Below are 24199 nucleotides of genomic sequence, written 5' to 3' on the forward strand. Positions count from 1 at the left end.
AAGGGAAAGGATGATATAACCACATAGTAGAGTGTGCTGCTGGATGTGTCTGTGATGGTAGTGGGAGGTTTGGAGGGGTATGTGTGTATGCTGATAAGGATCTGTGGGTTGTCAGGTAAAGAGATTCGCGATGTAGCCTTGTAGTTTGAAAATACTAGGATGGATTTTCTAAGAGATGCAAGTGGAGATCTTTTATATTAGTGTCTTCATGTGTTTGGGAAGTTATTTTAAACTTAGAATTGCCTAAGGGTAGGTAGAGTGTGTTTGTTCAGAGTCTAACTGACAATCATTCAATCTGCATCTCTTGCTAACATGAACATTAGATAAGGATCGATGTAAAGAAGCCCTTTGACATAAGCATCAGCTGAAGAATGTGCACATGTAGCTATGTAATGACATAAAAAGACCCGCTCTTATTTGCCTTATTTAATTATAGATGTGATTACACATGCTTGTGTCCTTCAGAACAAGGTATGTAAATGGAGTTCACGGATGACATTTGGTGGAGGGCATGGGGTGTGTGCTGTGGAGGCGTATTCATGGTGTTGTCCTCAGAATTATTAAGTAATTGACTACACCAGGTGCTTCTCAATGAAGGAATGCCCTTTTTCACAGGTGCCTCAGCTATTGTTTATTGCATAAGGGCAAGACCTTCCTTTGAGTGATTCCTGCGCTTCCATGCCAGTTAAGTTCCTTGCTGTCCTTTTGCTCCCCCCCCCATAACACACTCACAGGAGCCTGTATAGTATGGAGATGTATGGGGATAGCCACCACATGACTGAAATGGTGGGTCTTATACTGCTTCTAATTGCAGGAGATGAGACGGGTGACGAAAGCTTGTAATCGCTGCCCCTCAGAGAGCACCCTCCCGTGCTCCCCCCATCACCCCCAAACGAACATCCGCACCCCAGAGGGACAGACAACTGACGGTGCTCTGTGAAAGCAGCCTCCTGCAGGAGGGGGGGAGAGAGAGAGAGAGAGAGAGAGAGAGAGAGAGATGCTGGAGATGGATTGCTCTTCTGTTTTTTGATTGAATACTTTATTGAACAGCAAAAACGACACAGTTGGGGGAGTCTCACATCTCCAGTGTCACCTTGTCAACACTGGAGAAGAGAAGAAAAGACAGGAATCGAGAGAGAGAGACAGAAATAGACAGATATTGATGGATAATAAGGTGGGACAGAGAAAGTGACTAGTTTGCCTCTTACATCTCCATAAATAAAATACTTTAAAGAACTCAACAATGCCTTCTGTTATATCCCACTGTAAGATCTTCATACAGTATTACTTTAGTTGCTGATTAAAATTTATTTCTATTTTCTGATGAAAGTTCTTAATTTCAGCAATATATGTAGAGATTCATTGGCAGTATAGACAGAAATGTAAAGTCCTTTTGTATTTGAAGTTGACTTTGAGATTCAGAGACAGAAGCAATGAAAGGAGGAACTGAGTGAAAGGAACTGGGATGGGGAGCGACAGACCAATGGCTGTATACACGCAGGAACAAAGAGGCACTCCACAGATCCTCACTCAAGGACTCCAGAGTCTTGTTTATTTATTTTTTAAACATTTTACAGAGATGTGCTTTTGCCATGTATATGCTTTGGGAACAGGCTGTAATTGATTTTTTCCTTTTGCTCACAGTGAGAAGCAGTTTTGGGGGGGAGGAAAAGGACTGCAGAGAAAGAGAGGAGCTGGTGGGAAGATAAGCAATGAACGATGGAGGGACAGAGTACACAGGGCAAGACTGAGAGTGACAGGAAAAGGAGAGGGATGATCCTTGATATCCTATCACACACAAATCTTATAGCACATAGTTGTTCTTTACCTTCATTTATTTCCCATTCTTTTTATTGTAAGTAATATGCTGCATTTAACAATTTCTACATATAAATACAGTTGCATTTGATCCTGTTCTCCCCATTGTGAGGAATTTATTTTTATGTTAAACATTTGATGGAACACGGACAGAATAGAGCCACCTTTTTAGGAAAGTTAAAAATACACATTCGTAGTGTGTAGCTGTGAAGCCAGATCAAAGACCATGCTGTAATAAATGATAGGTTTTAATGATTTCTTTGGCTGCACTGTCAGGGAAGAGTTCTTAGGAAGTTTGACTGAAGCTGTAATGCAGAGTGATCATTTTTCTCTTTCACACACTCTCTCTCAAGTTGTATGGTTGGCATCTCAACATTTCCATACTTTCTGGTGGAGGTGCATGTCACTGGTTGGCCTTGCGCAGTTCCAGGTCAAGTCTAAAGTAACCAAATATAAGAAGCAGAAAATTACCAGATTTTTCCCTCTTCTCTGATAAACTTTTTACACCAGACTGCACTGTTTCTCTTTGTGCACAATGACATATCTCAATGTTTGTACAAATACCTGAGCCTCCAAAAAAGTCATTATTGAGAGTGAAAAAAGTACAAGAGCAATAGGGGAAGATCCTCAGATGCCAGTAAAAGGCAAATTTCAGGGAGAGTGGTTGGTTCTGTTCATGCAAATCCGAAGAGTAGCCTCATTGAGGGCTGAAGTTGAGTGCTTGGGGGTACTTGACCATCACAGATAAACTTTACAAACCACAAGGTGAGAGAAGGTCATCTCAGGCACAAACTATGTGTGTATATACAATGCCATAATTATATAATCAACACATTATTGGAAAAAATTGCTTCATTTGGACAATACAACTTCTCTATTGCACTTATTTAAAAGAAGTGTTAACCAACAGTTTGGCAAACTGAAAGCATATAAAGATACATCCTCTTAAGACCAACAATGTCAAAAGAATTTATGTCTTCAAAAAATTTCCTGTTGCACCATAAACATTTTGATATTATTCAAAGTTTTATTTCTTGAAAAGAAGAACCATCAGAGAAGAACCAGTGACATTTTTACCTCGTTTTTCCCTGGTCTCAGTGAGGACCTTCTCTTGATTTTTGAAGGAACATGAAAATTCTCTTGACGTTTCCACTCCTTTATATTTGACTGCTGAACGAACGAGTTTGTGCCTTCACACAGGCTTTCTACAGCTGTAAGATCAGGTTATTGCAGTGTCTACAGATCTTGTAACAGCATGATTAAAAAATGTTTCTTGCAGCGGTTGTCTTGCTGCACTGCTCACATTGGCAATTAATGTCTGATGAAACCGATTTTCATCAATGGGTGTGTTTCAATAAACAAAACTGTTGAACAATAACACAAATTCTCATGATATCCAGAAAAAAAACTCCAGGCACATGAAAAGTCTTTATGAAATAAGGTGGTGGAAATTATAATTGTGAATTGTGATAGGTAGGACTGAGAGAATTTTCTATTCCCAAATGATGCCGTTAGAACTAGTCTGGCACCTTGAATGTAAATTTTGATTCATGCTGGGGACAAATCTGGTCTCAAATGTTGACCTTGAGTTTTCCCTTTTGCCTCTTACATATTTGGAGGAGTTTATCCTGAAGTAGGGTGAAAATGACTCTTCTTCAATAAACAGCAGCTGGATCAAGAGTGCGGTCAAGGCAGAGAGTGTTTAACTTCAGCTCTAAAAGAATCGTAACAATTTCCTTTACCCTGAACTGGTAGTCTCCATCACTCTGAGAAGATGGCATTGATGAGTAAGTACAGCTTCATGGCAGCCACTTATAAAATCAAACAGATTGCCAGGGGTCTTATTGTCAAGTTTGCAGCAGGTCTCTTTGCAACTGCCACTGGCCCTATCCTGGCCTTTAATGCCAACTGTTTGTCCTCATATCTTTGTCCCCTTGTCTTGCACTCTTTCTCCATCTGTCTGTCTCTCACTACTATTTTTTTTTCTCACTCTTCTCAGGTCGCCTCCTCCTCCTCTTTTTGGTCCTACCTGTCTCTTCCTCCCTCCCTCTCAGCCAAGCAAATTGATTCTGTGCTAATGAAAGCTGGTGAAGGTGAGACTGGCCAGGGGTGAAGCAGAGCTAGCCAGGAAGTTAATGAGGATGGTGACCTTGGTTTGAGGCAGCAGAGAGAAAAAGAGAGGAGACACCGAAAGAGCTAATAAGCCCAAAAATACTTATTGCCATTGATAACCATTTTCAGAATATAGACACGCTATAGATACAGAGCAGCAGATTCTATGGTGCTTAAGGACAGAAACTCATAACCCAGGGGGTGGTAGTTCCAGAAGAAGGCCTATTATTTAACTTGTATGGGGTATTTAAGCTGAATTGCATTAGACAAACATGCAAAACTGAAAACTGCTATAATTTTAATTCAGGTGCATGTAGATATAAGCAGTTGATACACCTTTTGTTTGAGCTGCAGAAAAGGACAGGAGGACCTGTAAGATAATTGGGAGCTGCAGCACAAAGCATTGAGCCAACATGACTGAGCTTTACAGGCCATACCCTTGCATCACTGTAGTGCAAGGATATTCAGCTATGGTCCTGCAGGGCTGAATCCAAAAGGTTTTTCTTCTAGCCAGACAGTGAACCACTAGATTCAATTTACAGTCCAGATTTAACCCATTTTCTTGGGCTACTCCTGTTGTAAGGAGGTGTGGAAAACCAGCTAGACTCGGCTCTCCAGGACCTTAGCTGACTAGCCAACAGTACTGTGCAGACCTTAAATTTAGGCGTCTTCAGCAGCCCCCCTGCCCCCAACAGTTTCTTTTTTCTCCCCATTTCATGCAACTTCTTTAGCATTTCCTCCTCCACCGTCTTTTCCCATCAGCATTACGCATCCCATTCTCTTTGTTCCCGTCTTCAAATCAATCCCTCCCTTTGCAGCCCAGAATTGATTCCGCCATCCCTTATCATTCCCGCCACTGTCTTCAGCCTCGTCCCCATCTATTTGTATTGCACCCCATCTCACCATCTCTCTCTCACTTTTTCTTGCCATCTCTTTCCCTCTATTCCACCACAGTTTGGTTAGAATTGCCTTGTTAATTCTCCCCTCTCCACCCAGATGTCTTCCAGAGTAGTAAAACAATGAGGTCATTATGCCAGATTTGTAAAAGCACAGGGTTCCTTGTGCCTTAGGTTGTACTATGCAATTCCTTTATAGCACAGTCTAATAATTTGGCTGTTCACGATGAACCTATCAGCACCACACCCTTGGTGATACATTGCAGTAAGTCTCTCTTTTTGATTAACTTTTTGGATATCAAAGTTTATACAAGCTGGGGAGTAAGTAATTTTCTTTGCCACTCAAGCTTGTTATTTATGACAGTTATTGTCATAGTTTACTTGTCATATGCTTCGGTCCTGTTGGATTCAACAACCTGAGGTATAGGGCCATGTTCAGTAATACCTTATAGACAAGAATTTTTGTCATTTTGATAAGAGGTCCAAATATTAGTTTGTTGTTCTCTATGATCATTAGTATCTCTGTGATGCTTCTCACATCATCACAACTTTTCTGTCTCTTGATCACTCAATGCACCAGCAGCAGGGCACACCTTTCCATCCTTATTAATGGCACGGAAAGGACCCTGCTGTCTCTAATTGACTGAACACGTGCCGTCTGTCATTGCTCCTGCAGGTGACCCATCAGTCGGCATGCTCCAAATCAAGTGCTGCTGTGCCGATATGGTCACAGAGGACCGCGAGCGAAGGGAACATTCTCCATCTCTCTTGCTCTACCTCCTCTCCCACTGTGTTTCTTTTTCAGGGTTTACTTATTGCTTTCTCCTATTTCTCTTGCTCACGGATGTCTCTCAGCATAGCATATTAGTAATGCAAGAGCCCAGAGTGGCTGCAGATGTCTATCTCTCCATCTCCCCTTCTCTCTTTGCATCTGTTAATCCTCTGCCTGCGAGTGGAGACGACAGAGCAGCTCAAGAGGTACAGAGGTGCAGCGCTGGTGATCTATCACCCTCCCCTACAAATCCGACAGAGTACGGTTTGGGGCACTTAGGGAACTGCTGCAATCAGATGCGTTGTCACAGAGAGAGACAATGGCTGCTGTCACAGAAGAACGCTTGGGAGACAGCCCAGCACACAATTACTCGGCGAACAGCCGAGCAGAACACCGTGACACTGTTGTAATACTCGGCCACGCGACGATTCACACGCCTGCAGAAGGGCGCAGGCGGAAGCTGTCTCTGAGCAAGAGCTCGGAGCATCGCTCGCTTAGGGTTAATGAGGTCCAGGGGCCATCTGACGACGACAACAGGGCTAGCCATCACACGCTCTGGCAGCATAATGTAATGCTTTTCTGAATTGCCCATTCCAGTTTCAGTCAATTCAAAGCAGGGGTCTCTCCAAAGCAAAACACAAACACATAGTCCGTTAAGCGTCTCTAAGCTGTGTGTGCATTCATAATTAAAAGAGAAGGTGAGACCTGATTTGGCATTAATTAGACAGATTTTCTTGTTAAAACATGGAGCATTAGTCTATTAATTTTACAAGAGATTCACTGCTTGGCTGCAAAGCATATCTAAAAACATGTGTCAAGCAGAATTTTCTTACGGCTTTATTTATTTGGGGTTCCAAAATGACCACCGGGATTTATCGGTGGATAAAATATGAAATGTTCAGATCAGGCTCACTGCAGAGAGGATTTTCGGAAGAAAAAAGTAAGGTGCGAATGCAGTGGGGCATAAATTCTCATTGCCCTTCAAGACGTTGCTAAATTCTCTTCCTTTGATTCAATTGGTATATTGGTTTTGGTATATGGAGGTTTTTAAAAAATTTATGTGACACACAGACACATCTGGAGACGGTCTGGAATACAAACAAGAGTGAACCATCTTGGCCAAGAGTTAAGAAGTACTTAGGACTGCATCTGATTTAATAAATATTATACAGACATTAAAATAATACAATCTGTCTATTGTATAGCTTCAAACATGCTGTGATGCAGACAATCATAAATCTTATTTCTAAGCTGAAAACCAAAGCACAGTGAGTGCCTCAAACTTCCAACTTTGATACCTCAGTAGAGCAGAGTACTAATCCACCAGGAGGGAAGTTAGGTACCTCTGATGTGGAAGTGTCGATCAAGACCAATGGTCAAACTGGGGAAGAGGCGGAAAAACAGATGTGCCCCTCAACATCTGCTATGCTCCTAACAGCATCTGTCCCCAAATGTGACGAGAAAGAGTGCCATCTAAAATCTCCCGACAGGTTATTAAATGAGCAGAAGGTGGCCTAGCTGAATAAAACACTTCACTAATGACTGCAGAGCTCTTCCAGTTCCTCTCCCAGTTGAGCCAGGAGTTTGTACCATGTTAAGAAAACTGATCAAGGTTAAATGGCTATACAAGTTGAGTCTAAACTTTGTCTTGCAGAAGATAGGCTTGGGTGGAAGTGTCTGCTGTAACTCAGTAACAGCAATAGTCATTAAAACTATTTCAAGAAGGATTTTGAGTGATTATGTGAGATTATAGTTTCTACATACATCCAGGAGACGGTAGTAATCTTAAAGGCAACAGAGTTCAACTCACTGGCAGTTTTATTATTATTTTAAGCAAATTTACTAAGTCTAACAAAAGCAGAGTGATCACTAAGGTCATTGCACAATTACCAAGAACATTCGTAGACCTGCTTTTATGGAAAAAAGAATTAGTTGTGAACATGTGCTTGTTGGCCATGAAGTGCTGTAACATATTGACTCGTGAATAATATGAGCGTGAGATGTTTGTCCTGTCCTTCAACCCCAACTTTTCCTCACCTATTTTTGCCCTGCCTTCCTCCCTCCCTCCCTCCCTCCCTCATCCTTCTGTTACCTCCTGCACCCTGCCTTCTTTTCCTTTCCTCCTTATCTTCATCCCTCTCTCCCTCTCACCAGCACCAGATGACATGGAGGCAGGGAGCCTCGGGTGCCAGTCTACACCCGCCCCCCCACCCACCTCCTCCAGGCTAAGCACATGCCAGGATATTCAGTACAGCTTGTCACCCTCCATGCTGTGCGCTTGCCTTTCAGAGCTGACACTCTCCAGACACTGTATGCCTCTTTACATTCATTCTGACCATTTTTGGAGCCTGGACCCTGTTCTCACAAGGGTCCTCCTTCCATACTACCGTTAACGTCGTCTATGAAAGTGCAGGGCCGACCAAAGCATGTTACACAGTGTGTCCAGAAGGGCACCGGTGGCACAGTCAGGGCGCGTTTAGAGGCCAGTAAACCCTCAGAGACACTGCGTAGCAGGACACAGACTGCAAGACACTGAGACTATGCCCAGTCCACCCACATAGACACCAGTGACTTTGCTCAGTCCACCCACAGAGTGGCCCTGAAGCTCAGCCATATGCACATAAGTGCGTACACATACAGAGAGACATCCGCCCTCGACGCCCCACACCATTCATCAATTTCATGTCGCACACATGCATGAACACTCACGTGTCTATGAACTTCTATTCATTCACAGGTTAGATGGTCAGCCTGAGAGAACTTGCAGCTGAACTGCAGCCAACTCAGATCGCCCTTGTCCCTCTGCCTCATCCCGTGCCTGGTGCTACACCCCCACCCCCCTCCACCAGTCCTGACACACACCACCAGCTCCAGATACAAACCATTTCATGCCTCTCACACAACCATTCATTTTCCAGAGCATACATCTTTCTTCTCTTGCTCTGCCTTGCTCTCCGCTTCTACTGAGCTTTCTTTGCTTTTCTTTCCCTCTGTCCCATATGCAATATGCACATTACTGGCATGATGTTCAAAAGACTTCATCTTGCCAACAAATTTTTCATGGTTAAATATCTGACATGACACGGATGTTTGGAACATTACAGAGTCTGTCAGGTAGAAACATTATGAAACATGAATATTTATTCTTCCTTTTCATCACCCCCACCTTTCAGTGTGTTCATCCGCAATACCCCCCCCCATTCCCCACCCTTCTTTATCACTCACTCTCTGTATCTCACACCCCCTCTGTCCTCTGGCCAGATGTGATTTATAAGCAGGAGTGCATATCGAGTGTGGGAGCAGCCTAGCAGGAGTGGAACATCCTGGTTGTGTACCATGTCAGCATGTGAACACGTCCAATCTCATCCAGTGACCCCCCCACCATGCAAATGCAAGTGCTGCCTCAACAAGGTATTTCTCCTCACCCTTGTTCTCCATTATCTTGCCCACACACTGCCTCCCTCTCTTTCTCTTTCCTCTCTCTTTGGGAAGCACTCCCTAATGTCCTCACCCTGGCCCTTTCCGTCACTCACTCAGTCATTCCATATTGCTGGACACGTTTAAATCCTGCATGACTTCTAAGCTATTTACTCCAAATGCCGCAGCTTGGATTGGGTGGATGGTGGGTGGGCGGGTGTGAGGGTTAGATGGAGGGCAAATGAGCAGACTAGTGTTCTCCTCCAGTTTTGCCCACAATGGATGGCGACACATTTGGCTGTGCCTGTGCTGTCTGTCTACTCACCATCCTCCCTCTATGGAATTTTTAGAGTTTGATATGCTCTAATGTAATTTGGAGACCACTGGCAGCAGGGAGTCCAGTCAATTGATAGGTGAAGGGGGGGTGAAAAGTTTGGACGGATTTGCTATTGATTTCCTCTGAGAAGCACCGGCCTACGCAATCCCCAGTGTGACTGGTCCAGTCAGGTGGAACGTTTGTTTCTGAGGTGGCGTTGCAACGGAGTTAGCATTTGCTAAGCTGAAAAGGTGGCACTGATGGAAAAATCAACATTTATGACCTCCCTGCGATACAATGGCCAAGTCAGCAGCTTCGACAAAATGAATTTTCATCTCCAGGTTTTCAATCCAGTCATGTGTAGTATATAAATAATTATTAGAAATTAATTCCATCATTTCACAAATCAATACCTGGCATTAGACATTTTGATTTACTTTACTGGGTGAATATTGCATAATAAATATTGCCTAATAAATAATAAATATTGCATAGGCCGGGTGTATTGTACAGGGTTGGGTTATTGAATGTGTTTTCTGTCTGTGCCAGTGCAGACAGCGTGTGTGTGTGTGTGTGTGTGTGTGTGTGTGTGTGTGTGTGTGTGTGTGTGTGTGTGTGTGCGCGCTTCTTGATGTTTTTTTTGGGTGTGCGCGAGTGTGATTGTGAGTGGCTTTGCATCTGCGGCTCTCGCAGTCCACCCCCTACCTGTCTTCATGCTCACATCCCATCTCTGTAGCCAGTGCCACCTACAAGCCCACAGTAATTAAAGTGTTTGATCTCCCTCCCCATGGAGAGGCACAGTCCAGCTCGGCACACAGCAGCACTGCCTTCGTTCGCCTCCGTGATCAATGGCTGAGAGAGAAGCACAAACCACGGAGTGACAGCTCAGAGATCGAGCAAAAGAGAAGGATGCAGCTAAACGAGGGGGCCGGGCTGGGTGGTGTCAGATATCAGAAGAACCTCTGATCCCGGTGACCTTCTTCCCATGCAATCCCTCACAGAACTGTCCTTCACTCACAGTTTCACAAGTGCTCTCAGTCTGCTTAACCTTGGGACGAGATCCACAGCAGAGAAGGACAGCTGAGGAGAAGAGCCATTATCTATCTTCAGTTGGTCCGTCAGCCTCTCCAAACAAGCTGAGGGAAACAGTCCTTCACCTGGGGGGGTGAATGCAATGACAGGGGGAGAACTGGAGTGGTCGGTAAGACCAGCACAATCAAGGCGGCCTTGCATCGTGCTGCGCTCTGTAGCTTCACTCCTGCCTCCTTTGTGTCCCTGTCATCCTCTCTCCCCCTCTCTCTCTCATTCTTTTTCCTCCTCTCTTTTCCTCACTTCCATGCATCCTCCAAGTTCCTGTCACTTTCTCTTCCCTCCTCCTCACGTTCCTTTTCTTCCTTTTTGATCCTCCCTCTTCCTGCTCTCCTCCTACTTTCTCTTATTCATTCTTCCTGTGCACATCCCTCGTGCCAAATCAAGCCGATACAGATTTCTCACCCTCTGTGTCACCCCCCATCACCACCACCGCTACACATCACCTTCAGACAAAAGTGACAGGAAATGAAAGTTTAAAAGTCATTTTAACATGGTAATCAGTCGGCAGATCAGTGCAACATCGTGGGACCACGCTGCCAAGTTGTTTGGATCACTTGGGTTTAATCTGAACGACAGGGGAAAAGAGGAGGACAGCAACACTGTGTTTCTCTGCTCTGGGTTTATTTCTTTTTCAAGAAGAAAGACAAGAATACCTCTGTAAGCGAATCACTGTTCTGTAATCCCTCAGCTTTCCAGCTGGGACAGAACTCTTTCTGTAATTTACCATACGATGCTGATTGATGCTGTACAGTTCACTGCTTGTGCAGGAAGAGTCCAAAACACATTTCAAGTGAGTCTCAGAGATGATTACAAGTACAGATTAATTGACAAATAAAAATGTCAAACTAACTTCTCCAAACATAAACAGTAAATGTTTATCATACTAATGTGCCCAAATGACAAATAATTACTGTTTTATTATGAGTCTGATGGTTGTAAATTGATGTAATTTGATTTAATTTTGGGAAGCCTGAAGAAAGTTGTGGTATAATAAATTGTTTGGGGTCCTTGGCCAATCTTTCTTCAGCTATTTAAAGTCTCCATACAGAAAGTCTGTGAGAAGTATGTGTTGTAACAGTGTTTTCTCAGTAACTCTGTTAAAATCAGCTCTTTATTTCTTTCAGGAACACATGACCTTGAGCAACCAAGCCCTATTTCATACTGGAAGCCTTTAAAACCCTGCATCACAGTGATGTGGGTGTAAAGGAATAAGCTGATGGCACAAGGGTTCTGGTGAAAGGAGATGATGGACAGAAGTGAAACCAAAGTGGGACACGGGAGAACTGGCAGACTGAACAGCTCCGACATCTAACAAACTGAGAATAGACAGCATTGTCCAAATCAGGGTAATGGTGGTTCAAAGCGTAGGCAGGTATACCCTGTTAGTCCATCGCAGGATAGCTACACACACTAATGCGCTCACATATACACAGACTGCAGGCAATTTGGAGTCACCAATCAACTGAAACATGTCATTGGACTGTGGGAGGAAACCAGGGCACCCAGAGGAAACCCACACTTTGTTAGGCGTATGGAACTCAATAGCTGTGAAAGAACTAAACGAATGCAGGTAGAAAGTCATAAAGTGTTAAATAAAGGGTACCTGCATTGTAATTTTGTGTTATGATAAATATTAACTACTGAAGTAACTGTGTCTGTTTTAATGGGACTTGATATTACAACATAAATGGGTGTCGAATTTGAAGTTTTACAATTAAATCGAAAGGTAATTATGCTTTAGAGTAGTGAGAATTTTGTAACTAAAGCTTCTTAAAGAAGATATTACCTTTGGAAGGTGGGAGAAGACTGTACCTGATTAATCGTGTAGTGGTGAGGTGGCAAAAAAAGAAACCCAGCAGAACTGCAGAACCCAACAGGCACTGCAGGGCTTTCATAGAGCGCAGTCACTCTGCAGAGCACGTGCAGTCTGGAGGGACAGCAGCTGCGGCAGACAGCATGTACCACGCAGGGGACTGGGAGGAGGGAGGTGGTGGGGGTATGACTTGAGGGACCATAGGAGGATGTCTCCCATTTGGGAAAAGAAACTGAGCAGAGCCCCGCTGAGTAGGCAGTCTCGAGAGCCCCCTCATCCTGTGCTTAATTCTGCGTGTGTCAGCATTGATGTTCTGCCCCTATGCTCCTCCCCTGCCCTCTCCACCCCCCAGGAAGAGGACTTTGTTCCACAGAGGGCTCCCTTCCATGATTATTTATTGGATGAGTTTTTAGAGATGACATCTACATCCCCTTGGGTCCTGAGAGCAGGCTGACAAAACTTCCTGAGGACTTGTATTAATCCATTGTTCACATCGTAACTGTGATGATGATTCAAATTTGTTTTGCATGGCTAGAATGAAAACAGAGTCGGTCGAGATGAGTGATAGTCACTTCAAGGACACACAGAGCTCAGTGAAATAGACAGACCAAGGACATATTTAATATATATAGCACATGCAGACAGCATGACAGAAGTGGTAATATGATTGATGTTATTAATATTATTAAAACATACTGCACTCTTGTCATTATTGCATTGCTTTGAAGATGCGCTCAGACAACCTTCATAGGCCTTGTTGAAATCAGTCGAGTATTACATAAGCGGGTATGCAATGTCAAGCACAAACTTACGCAAAATAAAGCACACGCCCAAAATAGAAGCTGCTCCTAATGAGGCTGGCCAGTCTGTCAATCCTCACACTGTCTTTCTTTCTGAGATGCAGTCTGGCGACTGTCAAAGACTAAAGAGATATGAGGATGGCACCCCCCCCCCCCCCCCCCCCCCCCCCCACACACACACACACACACACAGTAAAGCACAGCTGTTTTGAGCCACTGTGGCCTGCGGCCCTCATCTCACGCTGGCTGTTTTTGATACATGTGCACCCTTGCAGCTCTGAGGGTCACATTTACTCACCTGGGGTAGCTGTTTTTTCCTCTTGTCTCATTAAAAGGTTCAAAAGGTTCATTTTTAATATCAAGCAGTGCACAGCACATACTCCATGGAGGAGAGCTGTGCCCCTCTATATGTATTCCTGCAGATGATGACTTCAAAATACTCCACAGGCTTCTGGGCAGCCAGACCTCAAGAGAGTGTAATGTGTTTTTGTGTTTTTCAGCACTTATCACTGTAAGTGCATTTCCACAGGTAAAATGATCAGACAACAATAATGAATTTAAAAAAAAAAAGATCTGTTATAACAATAGTTTTAAAGTTTGGACTCTGTAAAAATGTGATTAGTCAGACATCAGGAAAATTTCTGCGCGTTGCTGCTGTTGGAGATTTCTATTTAGGTTCTTTTTCAAGCAAAATAATCTAGCATTAATTGTGCAGAATATTGATTATGTCTTTGCTGATATAAGATGAGGTAGGTCTGGGGCGATGACAGAGAGTTTGCTCTACTGAGGCTATCAGAAATATGGACCATTAAGGTATGTGTTTGAATTCCCGGCAGGAGGAAGTGGGAATGGGGCTGGGAACCACAATGGCTTGATTACAACAAAACAGGCCAGTAGAGAAAAGCTGGATTGGTCTGCCAGTATTAGGAATCTTCTTGTTGGCATTTTTGCCCAGGAGCCAAGGTTTTTGTTTGCTTTTGGAAGCCGAGGAGTCAGACGAAGTTGTGGTCTCCAGGGATGCTGGGGTAATATCCCGCTTCTCCAGGCATAACCTTACAAATCACTAATGTTGCACCTCCCAGCCTCCATTGCTGGTACATTTAATGCTGATATACCATCTGAGTGGAGTCAATCCATTATGTCCCATTGGCTGTTATTTCTACTCATCCATTTGCTCCTATGACAGACAACACAGGGATGGAGTTGAGAGAGTGACACAGAGACAGAGAGAGGAAGAGACATAGGCAGAAGAGGGAAGAGAGATAAATTGCAATCTACAGGGTTATTAAATAAAAATTCAGCACCGGCCACAGTCTAAATTGCATCTACCATGCAGCTATGTTATCAGTAAGAAGTCTTGTTAGAAGAGTAAGTTATTGTTTCATGAAAACGCTGAATTACAGAAATACACATCTGGAAAATAGAACCAGTGGAAAGGATGGTGTATTTGCCTCGCTGCCAAATTCTTTTCTTAACTGGATGACAAATGAACCTTAATTGTTTATCTGCCACAGAGGTATCTCCCTTTTTAATGATTCTGAGCTGAAAAACAATACTTCAGACTCATACTTGGATGCTGAGACATGAAAATTATTTTTTTTACTTTCATTAAATGAACAAATATGAGAAATCATGTAATACTTATTGCACACCTCTAAGATAGGAATACTACAATGATATTGTAACATCCTTGTTCACATTAATTTTCTGCAAGTTGTTTGTCAATTATTCCAGCACAGATGTTCCAGGGGATGCTAATATCACCTCCTCGCGTAACTGGCAGCAACATCTATATCCAATGGATCTGTTACATCTGACAATCTATTAACTGTCAGTTTCTGTGTTATTTCTGCTTTTTTAACTGACAGACACAGAGAAAAGCAGAGAGAGAGAGAGAAACAGACACAGAAAGAAGGAAGAGAGATGAATTCCAGTCTACGGGATTAATAAATAAAAATGCAATTTTGGCCACAGTTTAAATTGCATGTACCATGCAGCAATGTTAACAGAAAGAAGCCTTGTTGGTAGATTCAGTTATTGTTTCTTGAAAATAGTGACTTTCTGAAAAACATAACCAGAAAATAGGACCTGTGGAAAGGATGCTATATTTGCCTGGCTGCCAAGTTCCTTGCTTAACTGGCTGACAAACGAACCATAATTATCTAAGCAGCACAGAGGGTATCCCCTTTTTAATGATTCTGAGCTTAAAAATAATAGTTCAGACTCATTCTCTGGATGCCAAGACATGCAAATTTTTTCTTACTTTCATTACGTGAAGAAATATGTGAAATCATTTCATACTTATTGCATACCTCTAAGAAAGGCATGTCCAATAATGCTTAAATATTCTTAAAGAATAATTTTCAAGCAGTTATTCCAGCACAGGTGTTACAGAGATGCTAGTATAACCTTCTCAGATAACAGGCAGCAACATCTATATCACATGGGTCTCTTTTATCTCCTTATCTATTAACTGTCATTTCTTGGGTCAGAGTACACATATTCCGAGTGAGCTTGTTAGACTTTATCTGCTGAAAACAACACCAAATGTCAACAAAACCTATTTCTGTAATATATGTGCTCATAAGACTTGTTTCTAAAGCTTTGTTTTCTAATTCTTCTCGTTTTCCCATCCTTAAGAGTTGACACCAGAGATTCCCAATCCTTGTCTCTAAGCCCATCCTCAGTAATGAGAAAGAACCAAAATTAGGTCAACTGGTAGAATAATTAGTTTGTTTGAGCTCTTCAGTGTTTGGATGAAATGAAAAGCTGTTTCCTCCGCCATTCTCATCTCTGACACTGGGGACCCTACATCTTTGCCGCATTCATGGAATCACGCAACTCTTTTATGTTCCTTCACATAACAGCTGTGAAAAAGTTTTAGCCACCATTCAGATGCTCTTCTGGTCTACTTAAATCATCTGTAATTTTCCAATTGCAAAGAAGATGAGAAATGTATTGATACATTAGACTGATATCATCAACATCCTCTTCTGATGAGGTGTCAGCCAGATTGACCTATGTCAGTAGGTCAACAAAGGACAAGTGTTTCCAATGTGCTGCTGAAAGGAGAGCAATCTGTGTGATACAGGACATTTACCTGAGGAACAGGTATTTAGCGCATGCCACAGCACTAAACCTCTATGTCTCTGCAAACGACAGGATTACACAACAGCTCATCTCATATAAACCATATATTGAAACGGAAACAATTTTTAAGATGGAAGGTCAAAGCTGACACAGTAGTTTTGGTTTGTATTATATTACATGGAAAAGGGACTCCTACTTTAACAACAAGAAGCAATCATCCTTGGCTGGGGGTTAAATATGATTAAAGTAGTTGCAAAGAAGACTGAAGCCAAGAAGACCTTTTATTTGAATCAAAATTCAAAGATAACAGCATTTGCATGCACGCATTTAATGGTGTTTTCTATCCATATCCATTTTACAATGAAAATGGAGCATATGTATTTGTCTAGGCTACTGAAGCCTTACACGACCTTTGGAGGAAAAAAAAACTCTTGGGTTTAACACAGATAACAGGCGAACAGGCTGTGCATGTCAATTCAGTTCAGTCGTTCCAGTTCTTTTTCAAATCCGCCTCTCAACTCCGGTCAATCCGACACGATCTCCGCAAGGACAACAGTCTAATTCAACTAAAACGAAACGTTTTATGCCCAACACCGATATCTGTATATATACGTGAGAAGGGGGTGAACGCGAAAGCAAGCGGCAGAAAGGGACAATTTTGTGAGGAAGAAGCAAGGGAGTGTAAATTCGCGCTCCGGTGAGCAGCCAGTCTGGCAGCTAGCGTTCAGCGGAGACGTGAATGACATGGATGGGACAAATGTTCGCGCTGGCGGAGGTTAGAGCTGTTGGGGGAAAAAAAAAAAAAAATCGTCGTCTTTGGCAACCCGCAACGCGCGAGTGTACGAGTGTGGTGAGGTAGCGGGTCGCCTCACACCTCTGAGTGGACGGAGAAAAAAAGCATCAGTATTCCGGAGAGCAGTGCCGTCGCGTCGGGTGGGAGGCTGGAGAAACCCCCCCATCGCTCCTCCGGATAATGAAAACTAACGACTCCAGGTACTTCGCTGAGCCGCAGACAGGAACGGGCCAGGCGGCGTGTTTGTGTTGGTGGTTCACCTTCATTAGAAACGCCATCAATTCTCCTTAGGAATCGCCACACTATCATATCGACTCAACACCTGAGACGCCCAATTGTGGGTGGGAAAGTACGGTCTAAATGCAAATTTTATGGTGCGATTAATACGGGGAAAAGTTTGGTGCTAATAGATTCTCATTGCGGCTCCTCAGTGAGTCTGGTTCCAAGTGCAGCTCTGCCTGGTTTGTGGGTAAACCGGGTTGCAGAGAGAACTGAACTGCAATGAATTCTTTGTCTTTTGCAATAGTTTTGTACATATCGGCGAACTTAATGGCCCTTTGAAATCCGATCAAAACATTTCTTGAGACGTGTGCCCTTCCAGACGCACGCATTTCTCTGTAATCGTTTTACAAATTAAATTCATTGATCAGGGCAGTGCGCGCGCTGCTGGACGGTGCCCGGTCTCTGGCGCCCCCTAGCGAGTGTACACCACGAGCCGGGGTACAAGAGTCGACCCAAAATCTCTCATTCTCAGGAAGACGTGCGATGTATTTTCTATTATTAGGTGTCTTTTTATATTCTATTATTTATTTGCTATCTTTATTTAGCTGGCTCTGTTCTCCGAAACGAATTAAAATGTTAAATGAGTGACTTCGCAACGACTCGCCAATTTATTAGCTAGGGTATTCTTACTGTTGTAATTTAGGGTGATTTCCTTGGTCATGATTGCTATTATTTACAGGAGTGTATTTTGAACCAGAAATTTTCTGATTACAATGTAGCAGCTCTGACCACTAAACCATCTAAAATCCAATTCATAATCACACATGAATAACACTCAGAAAAGAGTTTTCCCCCTTGGGACAATGAATTAACAATGCTGTACCACAGTAAGCATCATGTGGCTCACTACAACAGAGGTCAAAAAGAAGTCAGGACACCTTTCCTTTTCCAAAAAAAAAAAAAAAAAAAAAATCTATTAAGAACAAACTGCAAAAATCAAGTACATTAAATGAAATGCATTCCAAAGTCAGGAATAGTTTATTTGTATAATATCAACTTCAGCGCCAACACATCTGAGAAGTGTGGAAAACATATTGACAGACAAAAAAATCTCACTCACTCACACTCCTTGTCAGTAACTGCTTGTCCAAGTCCAGTTTACACGTATTCTGAAAAAAGCATTTTGTACAAAACACCATTTAAAATGATACGGATAAGATAAAAAGAAAGAGTTCCATTTGTATTCAAACTACTAAACTAGTAAACTAGTATTTTAACTGCAAAATTACGCAATGCCAGACAATACATACAAGTGGTGTGTTTTCTACAGGAAACGTCAGGAGTTTAAAAAAGAAAAAGAAAAGTTAAATCCAGTGCAGAACAGGAGTTAGAAATATATTCTTAATAAATAACTTAAAGATCTTGGGTGGGATTCCAGCATGGGACCCGAGTCTTGGGGTGGATGGAATCTCCTCAGAATTTACAGCAGTATCCGCAGCCCTTGTTCTTGCAACAGTTACAGCAGTACCTGCACAGGGACAGGTGGCTTTGGCGCTTTGACCTAAGAAGAACCTGTGAGTGGGAAGCGAGGAAGGTCTGTTCATTTCACTTCCATTGCTTTTTATATAGTCCTCTTCTCAGAAGGCTCTTTAGAAAAGGTCATTTACGAAAGGTTACGTACAAATGCCTGACTACACCTGTTAGTTGCAGATTGTCAGTTATGGAAGCTTATTAATAAAAGGCAAGGCTTGAAAGGTTAGTTAGAGATGATTAGTTTGAGTGTCACTTACAGAAGACAAGTTACATAAGTCTAATAATAAAAAGTTGGGGACAACTGATAGTATTGTGATCAGAGCTGCTGCCTTTGGACCCAAAGGTCGCAGGTTTGAATTTTGCCTTCAGCTGTAGTACCCTTGAACAAGGCACTTACCCAACATTGCTCCAGTAAAATTACCCAGCTGTACAAATAAGTATATAATTGTAGGTACATTACACTTATCTGACATGTTTCTCCACTGTAATATACAGTGTTAAGGATACAATTAGTCACCCCTTTATACCACTGGGTGATTAAGAGTACTGCAACCAGAGGTTGAACCTGTAACCTTTAGGTTTAAGGGTAGTAGTGCTAACCACTACACTACACAACTCTCCCCAGATTTCCCTCCTTTTTCATGACTAACGTTATAAGTTGCTTTGGATAAACATGTTACCTAAATGAATAAATGTTAGTTTCAAAAGACTAGTCAGAGATGGCCAGTCATGAAAGTTTACTTGCATAAGACTAATCAGAGAAGGCCAACTATGAAAGGTTAGTTATAGAAGACTTGTCCAGAAACACCCCTTGCTCTTGTGTGCCATTTGATGATTTCCCTCCAATGTTTCAGAGCAATTAGCATAAGACAGGTGACGTTACAATAACTGGACTAGGAGGGAGAAGCAACATCTTCCTCTTGAACATCACAAAGCCAATTAACTTTAATTAGCTTGTATGAGAACCGTACCAAGGGATTCACCTCTTCTGCTGCCTCTGTTATCCACTGTTTATCCTCTTGAATGTCGCCTTCTCTCGTCTCCTGCATTGGCATCTGTTATGAGATGAGAGCAACATATTTGCATTTACATTTATTCATTGACATATGAATATGATTCAAACTGAAAGTGTAACTTTCTCAACTTTTAAATAGCTAGTGTCATCAGTAGAGCTGCTGTCTTGCAGTTGGGAAATTTCTGACTTGCTGTTGTACCCTTGCTCTACCTTGAGATTCTGGTTCAAAACACACTGCTGTAATAGTAATCTTGATCAAGGCAATTACCCTAAATTACTACAGTAAGGACAGCCTGCTTTATAAATTGACGAGTCTTTGGAAATGATAATAATAATACGAATGTCACCTCTGAGACGGGACTGGCTGCAGAGAGAAGAGCGCAGGCACACAGGATAACAGCGATGATGCTCAGGAATTTCATTGTTGAATTGGAGGTCTTTTATTTTTCGCTTCTTTGTGAACCTCACTGCTTTTCCTGCCCTTCCTCAGGCTGTTGGTAGTGAAAAGCCTCTGCAGTGTCCGTTGGAAGGCCTCGGCTACTGTGGTTGCCAGATGCTCAGCTACTTGTCAACTTGTTGTCCAGTCGCTGCTGCTCCGGTGTCTCGATACAGATCCAAGGTCCTGCAACCCTATTTATACCCATTTCGGCCAGTGTTGCTTCATCCCCTCTTCCCCTCCCCCAGCGTCCCACACAACTCCCCCCTCCATTCCCGGCAGTTCTTTCCTAACTACCAGTGTCAGCATTAAATCTAATAACGTCATGTATCACAGCTCCAACTTAATATGCATTATTTACAATTTGTACAAACAGTAGCCACAGTCAGTGTTTCTCTTGCTCATCTTCAACTAAAATTTCAGAAAGCAATTTGTTCTTACGATATAATGTACATTAATATTATCATTTATAATATTTTTTTTCCGAGGGGGTGCGGTGGTGCAGTGGGTTGGACCACAGTCCTGCTCTCCGGTGGGTCTGGGGTTCGAGTCCCGCTTGGGGTGCCTTGTGATGGACTGGCGTCCTGTCCTGTGTGTATTTTTGTTCCAGCAACTCAACTGTAGTGACTTAATTAAATGGCCAAGGTTAGAGCAGTATGTTTATTATGATTCACTGTTGCACTCTTTTCCATGGTAAATCAGAACAACACACACACACACACACACACACACACACACACACACACACACACACATTTTCAGAACCGCTCGTCCCTTATGGGGTCACGGGGAACCGGAGCCAACCCGGTAACACAGGGCGTAAGGCCGGAGGGGGAAGGGGACACACCCAGGACGGGACGCCAGTCCGTCACAAGGCACCCCAAGCGGGACTCGAACCCCAGACCCACCGGAGAGTAGGACTGCAGTCCAACCCACTGCGCCACCGCACCCCCTGAACAATATATAGTATATTCTTATTTGTATACTTTTTACCTATAAAAGAATATATATAATATTAGAAAAGAATATATATATGTACATATATAGAAAGAAAATGTGTTGATTAACTGCTATACTATAGTGTTAGAGATACATATAATTATTATAATTAATCTCTCCAGGTCGTTTCCCTTTCTGCACGACATAGTTTATATTTATTTGGGTGGAGTAGCTGTGGTATGTGTAACCAGAACACAACCCTATTTATTCTTCTCTGTCGTGACACTCTTCTGTGGTAAAGAAACAGAAACTCTTCAATGACTTCACTTCTTCGTTAACTCGGGGACAAGCAAGAAACCCGTATAATGTTACATTTTATATTTTGTTGTTCGTGTTAAGTGGTCACAGAGATGACCTCGGGAGTTTGGAAATTCCAAGGTGGAATCCTGACCACAGCGCGCGCAAGAAGCTGAGAGAACGCGCGCGGATCCAGCCAAGTAGCAGCATGAATCGGCCGCGTGCCGGAAAGTCCGCTTTGGAAATTCCGCGAGAAGAAGAGGGCGCGGGCGCTAATCCGCGCGGTCACCAGCGAAGAGAGCGCGTAACGTCTCACCTCTGAATGACATGTTTAGTACTGTTTTAATTTGCTTTGGTTTGTCTTTAATAAAACAGATAAAATGTGGTTAAAGCATGGCTCTTACGGGTTGAACACGAAACTTTTAGTCACTGGAAAATGGCCAGAGTTGCATGTATTCAGCTCTTGAATGCTACATACTTACATTTCCAACTTTAAGTTAGTTGACCCAAACCAGTTACTTAAATGAAAGTGTCTCTGTGTGTTTGTCTGGCTGTACTATGCTTGGATGCTGTTTAAAAGTTAATGTATTTTTTGCATGGTTTATTTTTCTATTTGTTTACCAGTTTGGATGGCACCTTACAAGTTTACTCCTAATCTACATTCAAAGGAAAGAAGGAAATAAAATGTATTTACGACAAAGTCATCTGTGGTTATATTTGTTGACACTAGACTGATGGCCGTCCAAAACCAACGGGTTATGGCAATAGGTTATCACAAAATTAGACTGACTGACGCAGGGCCATCAATGGGCCAAAGGCAAGTTGCACTACCATAACTTATTGTAAAGTACACACACACACATTTTCAGAACCGCTTGTCCCATACGGGGTCACAGGGAACCGGAGCCTAACCCGGCAACTCAGGGCGTAAGGCTGGAGGGGACACACCCAGGACGGGACACCAGTCTATCGCAAGGCACCCCAAGCAGGACTCAAACCCCAGACCCACCGGAGAGCAGGACTGTGGTCCAACCCACTGCGCCACCGCACCTATTGTAAAGTAAAGCAAATGAAATACGAATATTTCTGTGTGGGTACGTATATTACCTTTCCTAGATGTATCAAAATGGAGTATGTTTTGTCCCCACTGACACCCATTACATTCTCTATCAATGAGATGTCAAAACAATTAACGAGAGATATCGAAGTAGCAACCAAGCGATTTTCCAGAAAAGTCTACATCTTTAATCTCCTGCGAACTGGTTGTGACTCATTTTACTTTTTCATTCATCATAAACGCAGGCTAATATAAAGGTTACAAAAGAGCAGAGAAGCGCTGAATTTAGTCTGCTTCAGCAAATTGAAGTTTTTTCTTGACATGTGTAATATAGGGTAATACAGTATCTTCACAGACATCTCCAAGTATGGTAGGTATGTGCACAAGTTTTTGCACTTTCATGGTTTCATCACGATAGCACTCTTTTTCCGTGGCAAATGAACACTATAGTACAACTGTTTTGTTTTTATTTTGCACAGTTTATGATTTATATATTTTCATTGATTTTTAATTATATATACAGTATGTATACAGTGTTTTGATTTTGTTAAATTATATTGCATTATTTGTGTTCTGGGGGTGCGGTGGCGCAGTGGGTTGGGCCGCAGTCCTGCTGTCCGGTGGGTCTGGGGTTCGAGTCCCGCTTGGGGTACCTTGCGACGGACTGGCGTCCCGTCCTGGGTGTGTCCCCTCCCCCTCCGGCCTTACGCCCTGTGTTGCCGGGTAGGCTCCGGTTCCCCGTGACCCCGTATGGGACAAGCGGTTCTGAAAATGTGTGTGTGTGTGTGTGTGTGTGTGTGTGTGTATTTGTGTTCTATAGAGGAGGATAATGTTATTCCCTATTGTTCAGTACTTTATGGCACAGCAAAACATTACAAAATGAACAAAGTAAGAGTTGTATGCCTATATACATTTTATTTTTTATTGGTTTTTCCTTTTTTCCTAGGGTTGTAGCATTCAGTGAAGTACTGAGCAGTCAGTAGCATGCATGACTTGTCTTCACCCATGAAGACTGAAGATTCATCAAAATATTATATTTGCAGCATTGTTTGCTCCTTTAAGGCAGTATTCAGTTGTTGTCCTTTAGATCAAGAAAGGGGGGCGCGGTGGCACAGGGGGATTGGCTGAGTCCCCCTTTCTAATGGGTCTGGGGTTTAAGTCCTGCTTGGGGTGCCCTGCGACAGACTGGCATCCTATCCTGGGTGTGTCCCCTCCCCCACCAGCCTTGCGCCCTGTGCTGCCAAATTAGGCTCTGGCTTTCCACAACCCCGCTTGGGACAAGCAGCTTCTGACTGTGTCTGTGTATCAAAAAAGTAAAGGTCTCTGGAGCAAAATATGTTATACTGAAATTGCCTGCAACAGTGCTGAGCGTTAAGTTGCTGTGAGACAATTCATTTGAACTCACCTTCAACCTGTTTGCCCTGGTTTATAGCTGATAATTTTACTGTGAAAAAGTATCCCTTTAAATTCAGTTCAAGACTCCCCTTGAATTCCTTTCATTCCTCTCACTCAGCACCAGCAATATAATGCCCAGTGTTATATACAAGTCTTCTTAAGTGTATTAAGGGCCAAGGCCAAAGTGTGACCCTTTTGCCACGGTTAGTTCATGGAGCAGAAGCAGAGATCAGACTGATGGCATGTACTTTTGGTTTTCAACTGCAGAAGTGGGATTTTGTTAAAAAATTCTAAAGCAGAGAATTTGCTAAATAAGAAGCATTTATATAGGCAGGTGTGGTGGTACAGCAGGTTTGTCCAGTGCCTTGCTATTTGTTGGGTCTGGG

General features: G+C 42.8%; 1 protein-coding gene across 1 annotated transcript; it reads right to left on the bottom strand.

The window, feature by feature from the left end:
• Nucleotides 1–18146: 18146 nt before the first annotated feature.
• Nucleotides 18147–20314, bottom strand: hamp (hepcidin antimicrobial peptide). The gene is made up of 3 exons (XM_029259793.1): nt 20037–20314; nt 19646–19729; nt 18147–18713 (listed from the first exon to the last, which is right to left on the bottom strand). Exons 1-3 carry the CDS (start codon nt 20109–20111, stop codon nt 18615–18617), a joined length of 258 nt encoding a protein of 85 aa, XP_029115626.1. The 5' UTR covers nt 20112–20314; the 3' UTR covers nt 18147–18614.
• Between the last annotated feature and the right edge of the window lie 3885 nt (nt 20315–24199).

The sequence above is a fragment of the Scleropages formosus genome, chromosome 18, assembly GCF_900964775.1.
Source record: "Scleropages formosus chromosome 18, fSclFor1.1, whole genome shotgun sequence".
NCBI classification, from domain to species: Eukaryota; Metazoa; Chordata; class Actinopteri; order Osteoglossiformes; family Osteoglossidae; genus Scleropages; species Scleropages formosus.

Coding starts and splice junctions, on each gene's coding strand:
- hamp (XM_029259793.1), bottom strand. CDS start 20,111: ATGAAATTCCTGAGCATCATCGCTGTTATCCTGTGTGCCTGCGCTCTT. Junction 19,730..20,036: donor CAGCCAGTCCCGTCTCAGAG/GTGACATTCGTA, acceptor ATCTCATAACAG/ATGCCAATGCAGGAGACGAG. Junction 18,714..19,645: donor CAGAAGAGGTGAATCCCTTG/GTACGGTTCTCA, acceptor TCCCACTCACAG/GTTCTTCTTAGGTCAAAGCG.